This window comes from Microcaecilia unicolor, chromosome 1 (genome assembly GCF_901765095.1).
Source record: "Microcaecilia unicolor chromosome 1, aMicUni1.1, whole genome shotgun sequence".
Lineage (NCBI taxonomy): Eukaryota > Metazoa > Chordata > Amphibia > Gymnophiona > Siphonopidae > Microcaecilia > Microcaecilia unicolor.
The window spans coordinates 613,787,729-613,800,215 of NC_044031.1; the positions used below are offsets into that span (position 1 = coordinate 613,787,729).

General features: G+C 39.8%; 1 protein-coding gene across 1 annotated transcript in view; it reads right to left on the bottom strand.

The window, feature by feature from the left end:
• LOC115460225 (cilia- and flagella-associated protein 251-like) overlaps positions 1-12,487 on the bottom strand; it is a 62,643-nt gene that overhangs the window by 37,205 nt on the left and 12,951 nt on the right. The window contains exon 2 of the mRNA XM_030190042.1: positions 516-615. Coding sequence (XP_030045902.1) covers positions 516-590 — 75 coding nt within the window. The 5' untranslated portion in view covers positions 591-615. The remainder of the gene's footprint in view (positions 1-515; positions 616-12,487) is intronic.

Consider the following 12,487-nt stretch of genomic DNA (forward strand, 5'->3'; position numbering starts at 1 on the left):
ACTACGGGACCTACAACACTGGTTTCAATGGGTAAAAACAGAGAATACAAATGCCACACTGCTTTAGGATTAGGGACCGACTAAAAAAGTACTCTCCTGGGACTGAAACTCCGTTAAAAAAAAAAATAAAAAGTTGCCTCTGCTTGCCACCATCATACACTTAAATGCTTAAAAAAAGTACGCATGTTTTTGAAGCATGGAGATTCCCCATTTATAAATAAGCTTGAGTCGCACATAGGGCTTTCAAATTGTCCCCTTCATGAATATCCCAAAACCTAAGCCTCTCTGCAGCCCTCAAGGACCAGGACTGTTCACTACTAGGGAACAATAATAAATGAGGCAGTGTACAAACCTAGAGTAAAGCAGATGAGGTTCTCCTACTTGTTTTGAGAAGTTACTCTTATTTTGGCAACAGTCCTTGGCTTTGAGTTCACAGCCTGCAGAGTCAACCAGAAAACTGGTTCTAGCACTGTGAAGAGCTTTAATAACATTCATCGCATCTGTAAGCTTCATACCTGCTCCTTGGGAAGTGATTTATCATTACTCTCTCTGGACACTGCCCTCTCTGTTTGTTCTTTGATCTCATCCATTTCCTCACGACCAAACTTCCTTTTCCTTAATATAAAGAAACCCAACAAGTCTGGATAAGTAACAAACCTGAAATTTGGGGGATAAAGACCTAGAAAAACATTAATTTAATTCCCCAAAGACAAAAAAAAATTCAACATCCATTTCCCAGTTAACTGCACTTTTGTGAAAACCAGATGTCAAATTCAGGATAAGCTTGAAACTTCAGCTCTTGCTTATACTGTACTAATAAATAAACTGAATTCCAGAAGGGGTAATACAGTTCATCAGTTTCAAGTGTATACGAGTTCAAGTTATCATTCTGTGTACCACCATGTGCCCAATATTTGCCATGTATATTTATGCTTAATCAAATTTGAACATAGGTCAGATGGGTGAAAGCCAACATCAAAACTAGTAGTTATTACTACATTACACTTTTTCCATATTTACAACATATACCTTTGACAGTTCAATGTAGAATACAGTGCTAAGAGCTAGGCATTTCTAGGAATTACAATATATCTTACTAATAATAATCATTTCTATAGCACTACTAGATCTATGCAGTGCTGTACACATTATATGCAGATACTTTCTCTGTCCCTAGTGGGTTCACAATCTAAGTTTTTGTACCTGGAGTAATGGAGGGTTAAGTGACTTGTCCAAAGTCACAAGGAACTACAGTGGGAATTGAACCCAGTTCTCCAGGATCTCAGTCCGCTGCACTAACCATTAAAGCTACATGATTGTTCTTGCCATCTCCCTCAATCTCGTTGATCATTCTCTTCTGATTCATTGTCTTTCTATCTTAGGTATTTCCGGCACAGTTCTTTCATGCTTTTCATCTTTTCTCGAAGATAGATCCTTTACAGTTACCACTCCTTCCTCCATCGCACCTAGTCGCTCTTTAAAATTAGGTATCCCCGGGGCTCTTTTCTCACTCCTCTTTAATCTATTCCTGAGCCCCCTTGCTACTGTTATTCAGTCTGTTGGGGTGTCTTTTCACTTCTATGCAGACAATATTCTTCTTCTTTACCCAACTTATCCTATCAGTCCTAACCTAGGTCCTTTAAATGACTGTTTAAGCCTTATTTCCAGCTGGTTGATCAACCACAGGCTTGTAATCAACACAGAAAAATCAATTTGTTGCTGGTTCACAGGAGGACTGTCAGTTCCAAAAACACCATTACACATCTTTGGATCATCTATCCAACCAACCGATGGAGTCTTTCTGCTACCTGGGAGTAGTTCTTGATACACATCTGACATTTTCCCCCCAAACCTCTAACATCTGCAAATCAGGGTTTTTTCATTCTCAGGATGCTTTGCTTGGTCTGCTGTTACTTCCCCACGGACATTTTTCACTCCCTCATTCTTGCACTACTGACTTCTTGCTTAGATTATTGTAACATTGTGTATCTGGGTTGTAGACATTTCAATCAAAAAAGGCTTCAGTCACTCCAAAACACGTCATTTAGGTTGCTCTGTAATGCGCAACATAGGGACCATGCCTCTCCACTCTTCAGAAGTTTCACTGGTTACCTATTCATCAACAGATTATTTTCTAACTATTGACTCTTACTTTTAAAACCCAAAGAGTAGGGCTCCCTCTTTATTTTAACACACTCACCATTCCTTATTCCCCTCCATGTCTCCTTAGCTCTTAACGACCACCAACTAGTTTTACCAGGTCCAAAGTCTGCTAAATTGAAGTTCACCAAAAATCATACCTTCTTTTATGCTGAACCCTCTTCTTGGAACTCATTTCCTCTTCATATCCGTGCCGAGACTTCACTTAAAGCTTTTAAACCTGCATTAAAGGCCTGGCTTTATGCACAAGCCTTTGAAACCACCTAAGCATGTTCATGAAGTGGACACGTTTTTTTAGGTATATTAAAAGCAGGAAGCTGGCAAAAGAATCAGTTGGACCGCTAGAAGACCGAAGAGTAAAAAGGGCGATCAGGGAAGACAAAGCTGTAGCGGAGAGATTAAATGAATTATTTGCTTCGGTCTTCACCAAGGAAGATTTGGGTGGGATACCGGTGCCAGAAATGGTATTCGAAGCTGATGAGTCAGAGAAACTTAATGAATTCTCTGTAAACCTGGAGGATGTAACAGGGCAGTTCTACAAACTGAAGAGTAGCAAATCTCCTGGACCGGATGGTATTCATCCCAGAGTACTGATAGAACTGAAAAATGAGCTTGCGGAGCTATTGTTAGAAATATGTAATTTATCCTTAAAATCGAGCGTGGTACCGGAAGATTGGAAGGTGACCAATGTAACGCTGATTTTTAAAAAAAGGTTCCAGAGGAGATCTGGGAAATTATAGACCAGTGAATCTGACGTCGGTGCCGGGCAAAATGGTAGAGACTATTATTAACAAAATTACAGAGCATATTCAAAAGCATGGATTAATGAGACAAAGTCAACGTGGATTTACTACTACTACTAATCATTTCTAAAGCGCTACTAGACGTACACTGAACATGAAGGGATTTAGTGAAGGGAAATCTTGCCTCACCGATCTACTACATTTCTTTGAAGGATTGAACAAACATGTGGATAAAGGGGAGCTGGTTGATAGTGTGTATCTGGATTTTCAGAAGGCATTTGACAAAGTACCTCATGAAAGACTCCAAAGGAAATTGGAGAGTCATGGGATAGGAGATAGTGTTCTATTGTGGATTAGAAACTGGTTAAAAGATAGAAAACAGACAGTAGGGTTAAATGGTCAGTATTCTCAATGGAGAAGGGTAGTTAGTGGGGTTCCCCAGGGCTCTGTGCTGGGATTTCTGCTTTTTAACGTATTTATAAATGACCTAGAGATGGGAGTAACTAGTGAGGTAATTAAATTTGCTGATGACACAAAGTTATTCAAAGTGGTTAAATCGCAGGAGGATTGTGAAAAATTACAAGAGGACCTTACGAGACTGGGCGTCTAAATGGCAGATGACGTTTAATGTGAGCAAGTGCAAAGTGATGCATGTGGGAAAGAGGAACCCCAATTATAGCTACGTCATGCAAGGTTCCACGTTAGGAGTCACGGACCAAGAAAGGGATCTAGGTGTCGTCGTTGATGATACGTTGAAACCTTCTGCTCAGTGTACTGCTGAGCTAAGAAAGCAAATAGAATGTTAGGCATTATTAGGAAAGGAATGGAAAACAAAAATGAGGATGTTATAATGCTTTTGTATCGCTCCATGGTGCGACCGCACCTCGAATATTGTGCTCAATTCTGGTCGCCGCATCTCAAAAAAGATATAGTGGAATTAGAAAAGATGCAGAAAAGGGCGACGAAAATGATAAAGGGGATGGGACGACTCCCCTATGAGGAAAGGCTAAAGCGGCTAGGGTTCTTCAGCTTGGAGAAAAGGCGGCTGAGGGGAGATATGATAGAGGTCTCTAAAATAATGAGTGGAGTTGAGCAGGTAGATATGAAGCATCTGTTCACGCTTTCAAAAAATACTAGGACTAGGGGGCATGCGATGAAGCTACAATATAGTAAATTTAAAACGAATCGGAGAAAGTTTTTCTTCACTCAACGTGTAATTAAACTCTGGAATTCGTTGCCAGAGAGTGTGGTAAAGGCAGTTAGCTTAGCGGAGTTTAAAAAAGGTTTGGACGGCTTCCTAAAGGAAAAGTCCATAGACCGTTATTAAATGAACTTGATGAAAATCCACTATTTCTGGGATAAGCAGTATAAAATATTTTGTACATTTTTGGGATCTTGCCAGGTATTTGTGACCTGGATTGGCCACTGTTGGAAACAGGATGCTGGGCTCAATGGACCTTTGGTCTTTCCCAGTATAGCAATACTTATGTACCCAATTAAATCTAATTAGTGCCAATTTCTTGTTAAAGCCAATTATTGGCACTAATTGGCAACTACGTTTCATGCGCAAATCAGAACTGTGCTTATATTTGTGCGCACAATTTTTGGCGCCTTTTATAAAATCAGTGGGTTAATGACTGTGAAGACTGACTAGCCAGTCAGTTATACTATATTAGGCTAGCTTTCCATACACTCTCTGAGACCAGTTGCAGATATTTTATTCGACTGCACTTACAACTTAGCGTCTGTTCATTCCATTGCCTTTTCTCTTACCCATCTTGTCTGCCTATATGTCCCAACTGCGTATGTACACAGGAGAAAGTAGAGTACATAAGTATTGCCACACTGGGACAGACTGAAGATCCATCAAGCCCAGCATTCTGTTTCTAACAGTGGCCAATCCAGGTCACAAGTACCTGGCAAGATCCCAAAAAAGTACAATACATTTTATACTGCTTAGGAGCCATGGATTTTCCCCAAGTCTATTTTAATAATGGTCTATGGACTTTTCCTTTAGGAGGCCATCCAAACCTCTTTTAAACCCCGCTAAGCTAACTGCTTTTACTACATTCTCTGGCAATGAATTCCAGAGCTTAATTACACATTAAGTGAAGAAAAAGTTTCTCTGATTTGTTTTAAATTTACTACTTTGTAGCTTCATTGCACGCCCCCTAGTCCTAATATTTTTGGAAAGAGTAAAAAAGTGATTCACGTCTACCCGTTACACTCCACTCATTATTTTATAGACCTCTATCATATCTCCCCTTAGCCATCTTTTCTCCAAGCTGAAAAGCCCTAGCCGCTTCAGCCTTTCCTCATAGGGAAATCTTCCCATCCCCTTTATCATTTTCGTTGCCCTTCTTTGTACCTTTTCTAATTCCACTATATCTTTTTTGAGATGTGGTGACCAGAATTGAATGTAATATTTGAGGTGTGGTCGCACCATGGAGCAATACAAAAGGCATTATAACATCCTCATTTTAGTTTTCCATTCCTTTTCTAATAATACCTAATATTCTATTTGCTTTCTTAGCTGCTGCCGCACACTGAGCAGAGGATTTCAAAGTAGCATCAACGATGATGCCTAGATCCCTTTCTTGGTCAGTGACTCCTAACTTGGAACCCTGCATTATGTAGCTATAATTCGGGTTCTTCTTTGCCACATGCATCACTTTGCACTTGCTTACATTAAACGTCATCTGCCATTTAGATTCCCAGTCTCCTTCATTCACAGCACCAGTAGAGGGACCCAACACTGGCCATGTTTCGGTGGGAAACCCCACCGGCTTCAGGGGTCGTAACTAATTTCTCTCTATACAAAAGTAGTGTATAGTCGCTGGTGCAGAGACTTGTAAAACACAAACGAAGCAAAAGGAAGGCACTAGTTAGATGCGAAGCCTCATGTAAATCACCGCATCAGTATTTTGTATTTAGAGATATTTGTTGTGATCCCTGAGGTACGCGGATTTTAGTGCCAAAAAAATGGCCAGTGTCGGGTCCCTCCTCTACTGGTGCTCCGAATTAAGTGCTTCCAAGCAACAGCTCGTGTGTTGGTTCCTTTTTGGGTCAGACTCTACTTTTTCCCGTGTATGCTGCTTTCCCGTAGAGGCTTTTTCCTGTTTGCTGTGCTTCCAACTCAATATGTTCCCTCTTCTTGTTAAAAATGTTTCATTTTTTTTGTGCTGTCACTGTGTCATGTATTAAAACAGTTCAAAAGAACTTTTAAATAAAAGAAATACCATTGTATTTATACTATTTAAAATGATCTCTAACTAGTATCTATAATTCTGAGCAAGGTGCAAGAAACACACACAGTAAAACAATAATCACATAAGTAAGGCCACTAAGGCACAACAAATTTAAACTAAAAATGATCTAATTCACACAACTTATATTCCTCCATCGGATTTGGCAGATTTACATATAATATATATATATATATATATATATATATATATATATATATATATATATATACATATATATTATACATACATGATACACATATAATCTGACAACAGAAAGGGTGGGAGTTGGCAGGCCTTAATCATGCGCAGATGTTCAAGGCCCCGCACTGGCCCAGACAGCATAGCATTCATGTAGGTGTGTGCTATAGAAGGAGCTAAGAGCAATGTCGGTTATCGAAGGGGGGGGGGCAAAAGTGCTGGTCACCGCAGGGAGGGGAAGGAGGAGTGAAACACTGGTTATCTGGGAGGGGGGGAAGACCAGAAATACTTGAATATAAACAGAGATCCCAATTTTGTTTGGGGGGGTGGGGAGAGGGCGGGATAAAAAAATATAGGTTTACATTTGAGTATATACTGTGTATGAATGTATACTGAATCAACTAATTGTATAAGATTTCACTTCCCTGCATCATCTGTTTATTAACTTATTTGGAGCCTTAACAGTGAACCTGCTGCTGAGAGTGATTCCTGGCTGTAAACAACGAGCTTTATGTATCAGAAATCGTAAAACAATAAATGCAGAAACCAATAAATACTTGCATCAGCAAAACTTGATTCACCTGTATTGCCTTTATGAAAAAGAAGCTGCTTGTTCTCACATTATTCTATTAATTATGCTACCATAATGGCTACTACTACTACTAGTGCCACAGCTAAGGCGTGAATTAATTTTTTCAGAACTACTACTTATCATTTCTATAGGACAGCGCTGTTATTATGTTCTTGTTTCAGCCCAAGGCACATATGTATTTTCAAAAGATTTGTGCAGCACACCACCCTACATGGAGCAGGTTGTGTGACTACGGAGGAGGCCTGTGGCCAAAAGAAAAGCTAGAAAAGCACTGATAACTTCAGCACAGATGGGATTAAATTGAAATAAAACAAATAAAATTATGGTATCTTATCTTTTATTGGACCAGCAATATATTTTTTGACTAGCTTTCAAAAGCAACACCACCTTCATTTGCTCTGAAATAAGCAATGACTATCAGAATATATAAATGAAACATTACCATGCAATCCAACATCCTTCTGTAACACCAAATGCCTATTCTCTTTTCATTTCCATTATCCATGATGTTTTGTAAGCTACATTGCGCCTGCAAAGAGGTGGGAAAATGTGGGATATAAGTGCAATAAATAATAATAAAAGCATTCCAGTGAGAGTCTCAAAGCAAAGGTGGAGGGGTTGAGAAACGGGGGAGATAGATGGTTGATCAGAAGGTGACAATGCAGTATAATTTTATGGTTTATAATGTGATAGGAAACAGACCTCTTTTGCTGGTGTCAAAATATTTCATCATCTTAACTTCAAAGGTCTTATGTTCCTGGATTGTTTTAAAATTGTCCTTTACTATTCTGACCATAAAGTCAATGATGCAGTGCCCTGGTCTTGCAAAATGCTCTCCTACAGAAGTCACCCTGGTTATCTTTATGACACTTAATGTGGCGTCTGTGTGAGTTGATTCTTGTATTAACCATCTGTGTCCCATTTCTCCAGTGTGGCACCCTTCTTCACTCTTTCTGCAGTTTGAGGCAGGAGTAGGATCCTCTTATGTTTAATTCTTTTCCCATGTGAGTAAATGTAGGGTCCTGTGATATGTGCTGGCCGGTGCCATTGTTTTCTTTTTGAGCTTCTTTTGGGAGTTTAGTGAAAAAGCAATTTTTGTTTCAGATTGGTGGTTGTCGAAAGGCCAGCACTGGCAGAGCTTGGAATATACTAAACCACATCAAATAAATCTTCACACTTATTACATGAAAAATATTATAATCTCTTAAACGTTACGAGGAAAAAGCCTCAGTAAACCCAGACTTGCTTCAAGAGCTATGATCTATATAAGTACTGCATCTCGATCATCGTTATAAAAAAACCTCCTATGTTTTTATTTAAAGAATTTACTTATAAAAGTTAAGAAGCGCTCCTTAATAATCTCCATTACAGGAGTACTTAGCTTTAGGGTTTGTTGCTACCGCAACCTGTCTGATGGTGGCCAGTGTTTTGAAATCTGCCAGAAATTCCAAAAACTAGAAGGGCTCAGCCAAGCTGCTGTCCTCACTAATCAGATTATATCCGATATGTCTTTCAGTAATTCATCCTCCTGGACTAGTGACTGGAGGCATTTTATGACTTTTCTCAGTTTTTCCAGCTCTGAATTTTATTTTGCTTCAAGGAGACTCTTTCCAGGGTTTTCTTTTCTTTGTACTGCAGTAAGTTTTCCCTGGGTGTTGGAGAAATTATGAGCACAAGTTATTCATTATGGAATGGGTTAAAAGGCCAGAGATTGATAAATCTGTATGACTCTGGAATCTATCAGAGATTGACGAGCTTGCATGACTCTGGGATTTATGATCGCTGGAATTTATGATACCCCTACAAGCAGGCCTGAGAAAGGAGACTAGTGTAAACAGCAGAAGAATGTTGTTTTAACAGCTTAAGAAAACCAGACCCTGGAAATCAGATACGCTGTGAGAAGGACAGTTTGCAAAGAAACAGTCATCTAAATCATTGTTTGAAACAAACGATATAAGCAGCAGTTTCAGGACAGTATTTCGGAGATGCAGACAGAAAAACATCTTGTTATGTTACTGTAATAATCTCTCATGAGAAACTATGTTGTAACCAAAATACATAGTAAGTTTTATGTCAATCTGTACACCACCTAAAGCCAGTTAATAAAACTCAATAAATAAATACATCTCTCTATATAAAAAGCAACACCAACGTTCTATGAAGCCTCCAGCCGGAAGTGTGAAGGGGGCGAGATATCCGGTTTCCCTATGAGTGTCTGCCCCGCCCTCTCTGTAACACAGTCAGTGAAGGAAAACAGCAGAGCACGAAATCAAATCGCTGGCTCTGTAACAGTGAAGGACTCAGAGTGGGGAGGGGAGAGAGGCCAGAGGGCAGGGACACACACACTCCCACATGCACACAGAAGAAAACATTGCTAGCCCCCATTTCATTTGCATCAGAAACGGGGCTTTTTTACTAGTATTTTAATGTTTATCATTAAAGTGCAGTAAAGTAATCTTTCAAAGTATGAGATATTATGGTTTATTTCCATTTACGATACCGCCCTTCCTACATATATCACAGGGCGGTGCACAGTCAAATAAAATCAATTAAATACAGTATAGAAAAGAATGCCAATAACCATAGGATAGCCAACAATCATTTAGAGAGAGAAAAGAAAGAGGAAGGGAGGGGGAAAGTAGAAAAGAGAGGGTCAATGGACTCTCAAATACATCAGTGCAATCTATGGAAGTATCACCAAACGCTCTCAGAAAGTGATGTGTTTTTAAAGCTGTACGGAATCTGAGATAAGGTGTGCCAAGATGCACTTGAGGTGGTAAAGCATTCCACAAGGAAGGTGATATACAGAAAGCCGAATCAGTCACAACAAGGGTGACAAAAGAAAGGTCAGCAGATGATGTCCAAACTAACGCCTTTATTATAACATCCAGGACTCGACATGAGTCGTGGGCCTTCTTCAGGAGTCTTTAACTGGATGTATACTGATATTAAGCTAAGCTTAATGTAATACAGGTGATGTTCAATATCTGAGGCAGGTGGTCTGAAGCTGGTGAATTAAAGTCCTGTGTGTGTCTACAAGGGTTACTGTTCTTCTCTTTTCCTGCTATACAAAAAGCACCAGTCCTGGTTAAATCAAACCGTGCAGCTCTTGGAGATGGAAAGCGAATATTCCGATCATTCAAAGAATGAAGGAGCCTAGGCGGAGTAAAAGTATACTAGAGTCCAAGCAAGAATATGGGTCTCTCTTTTCTGTTCCTCGCAAAAACAAGAGACATTAGTGGTGGTGCTTGAACATGCAATCACTTAGCTTGTTACTACACACACTTCTCTTTCTTAGCTACAGAATGAGCCCTGTGGTGCAGAAATTAATGGGCAGCATAGATAAACAGGTCACATATTGTGCAGCAAACACTCTGCACACAGCACCATCTCTTCCCCCTCCAGAACCTTCTACTTTAACTTAACTCCATCCTATCTTACCCTCAGGCCGAGCAATAAAGAGAGAGAATGCAAGGAACACAGAATATAATTCACTGAGAACAGCAGCAAAGGAGCACTTAGCAGCCATGGGATCGTTAGATAATGGAGCAAAAAGGGAGGACAAGGCCATAGCAGACAAACTGAATGAATTCTTTGCTTCGGTCTTTATGGAAGAAGATGCAAGAGATCTACCTGTACCAGAAATGGTTTTCAAGGGTGATGATGCAGAGGAACAGAAAGAAATCTCGGTAAACCTGGAAGACGTACTGAGCTAACTCAACAAATAAAAGAGCAGTAAATCTCCTGGACCAGATGGTATGAATCCAAAGAACTCAAAACATGAAATTGCTGACCGGCTGTTAGTAATCTGTAACCTGTCATTAAACTTGTCCACAGTACCTGAAGATTGAAGGGTGCCCAATGTGACTCCCATTTTTAAAAATTATAGACCAGCAAGCCTGATGTCAGTGCTCGGTAAAATAGTGGAAACTATTACAAAGAATAATACTACGGAATATGTAAATAAATATGGTTTAATGGGACAGAATCATCATAGTTTCAGCCAAGGGAAGTCTTGCCTCACCAATCTGATTCATTTCTTTGAAGGTATGAATAAATATGTAGCTAAAGGTGAGCCAGGTGATGTAGTATATCTAGATTTTCAGAAAGCTTCTGACAAAGTTCCTCATAAGAGACTCCTGAGAAAACTAAAGAATCATGGGATAGGATAAGGAACTGGCTATTGGACAGAAAACAGAGGGTAGAGTTAAATATCCATTTTTCTCAATGGAGGAGGGTGAATAGTGGAGTGCCACAGGGATCTGTACTGGGACCAATGCTATTTAACATATTTATAAATGATCTGGAAATTGGAATTGCGAGAGAGGTTGTAGCTGTCTCAAAATGCCACGATTAATTCGGTTATTAACTGCGCTTCTGTTTTTCAGCGTCACTAGGCTTTTCAGCCACATTTTCCCACTTCCATCCTCCCTCTCCTGCCCTGCAATAACATGCACCATCCAATTCTCCCCCACAGAAACGCTAACTCTAGGCCATGAGAAAACAAAAATGCAAATAAAACACATTCAAGCAACAATGTGTTCAACGTTGTGAAAGAGCCCATTGCTCATAAGGCTGTGCCGGAATGACCCCAATCTGTCAATCCTTAGGGCTCTTAATTTGCTAAGAAAATAGGCAGTCCACAGTCTCTTGAAAAGCAATGCAATGGTGGTCATATCCTTTCAATCTTCTGGCCGGAAAGTATACACATTACTCACAACCTTGCTTAGTACTAATGATGGAGGTCTCCAAAGTAGTCTGTAGAACTCATTTAGCACAGCTTCAAACACAGAGTTCCTGGATGATATCAGAAACAAAGTTGCATATCAACCTGCTCAAGCTTAGAGTCATTCCATAAGCCCTGAAGATATTTGTGAATTATCTGACAAATTCTACCCTACAAATTCAAATGGACAACCAAGTAGCAATGTTTTATACCAATAAACAAGGAGGAACGGGATACCTTTGCCTACATTGAAAGACACTGATAATATGGAGACTAGCACTAAAAATGAATATATTTCTCATAGCCTCATATTTATCTAGAGAACACAATTGTCCAACACGCTCAGTCATCAGCTGCATCATCGCAAATGATCTTGGAACATCAAAGTCAATCAAGACCTTTTCAGGAAATGGGCAATGCCAGAAAGAGATCCCTTTGCAACTTATTGGAACAGAATGTATCAAGCCTTTTGCTCGCGACATCAAAGCCAGAATCACATAGCAAACGCCTCTGATGTTATTTCCTGGAAGGAGAATTTTCCATATGTGTTTCCACCAAGGGAAAATTAGGTTCTTACCGTGATAATTTTCTTTTCTTTAGTCATAGCAGATGCAGCCATTACAGATGGGTTGTGTCCATCAACCAGCAGAGGGAGATAGAGAGCACACTTTTTTCAGTGCCTCATACCAGCTTGCTCCACTGCCTCTCTTCAGTATTTGAAGCTTCCAAAGCAGTATGGCAAACCGCAATGGGAATAACATGAGCTTTCCTCACAGCGAACGATGGCCCTACAACAAAGGGCATTAACTCAGAATGGAGG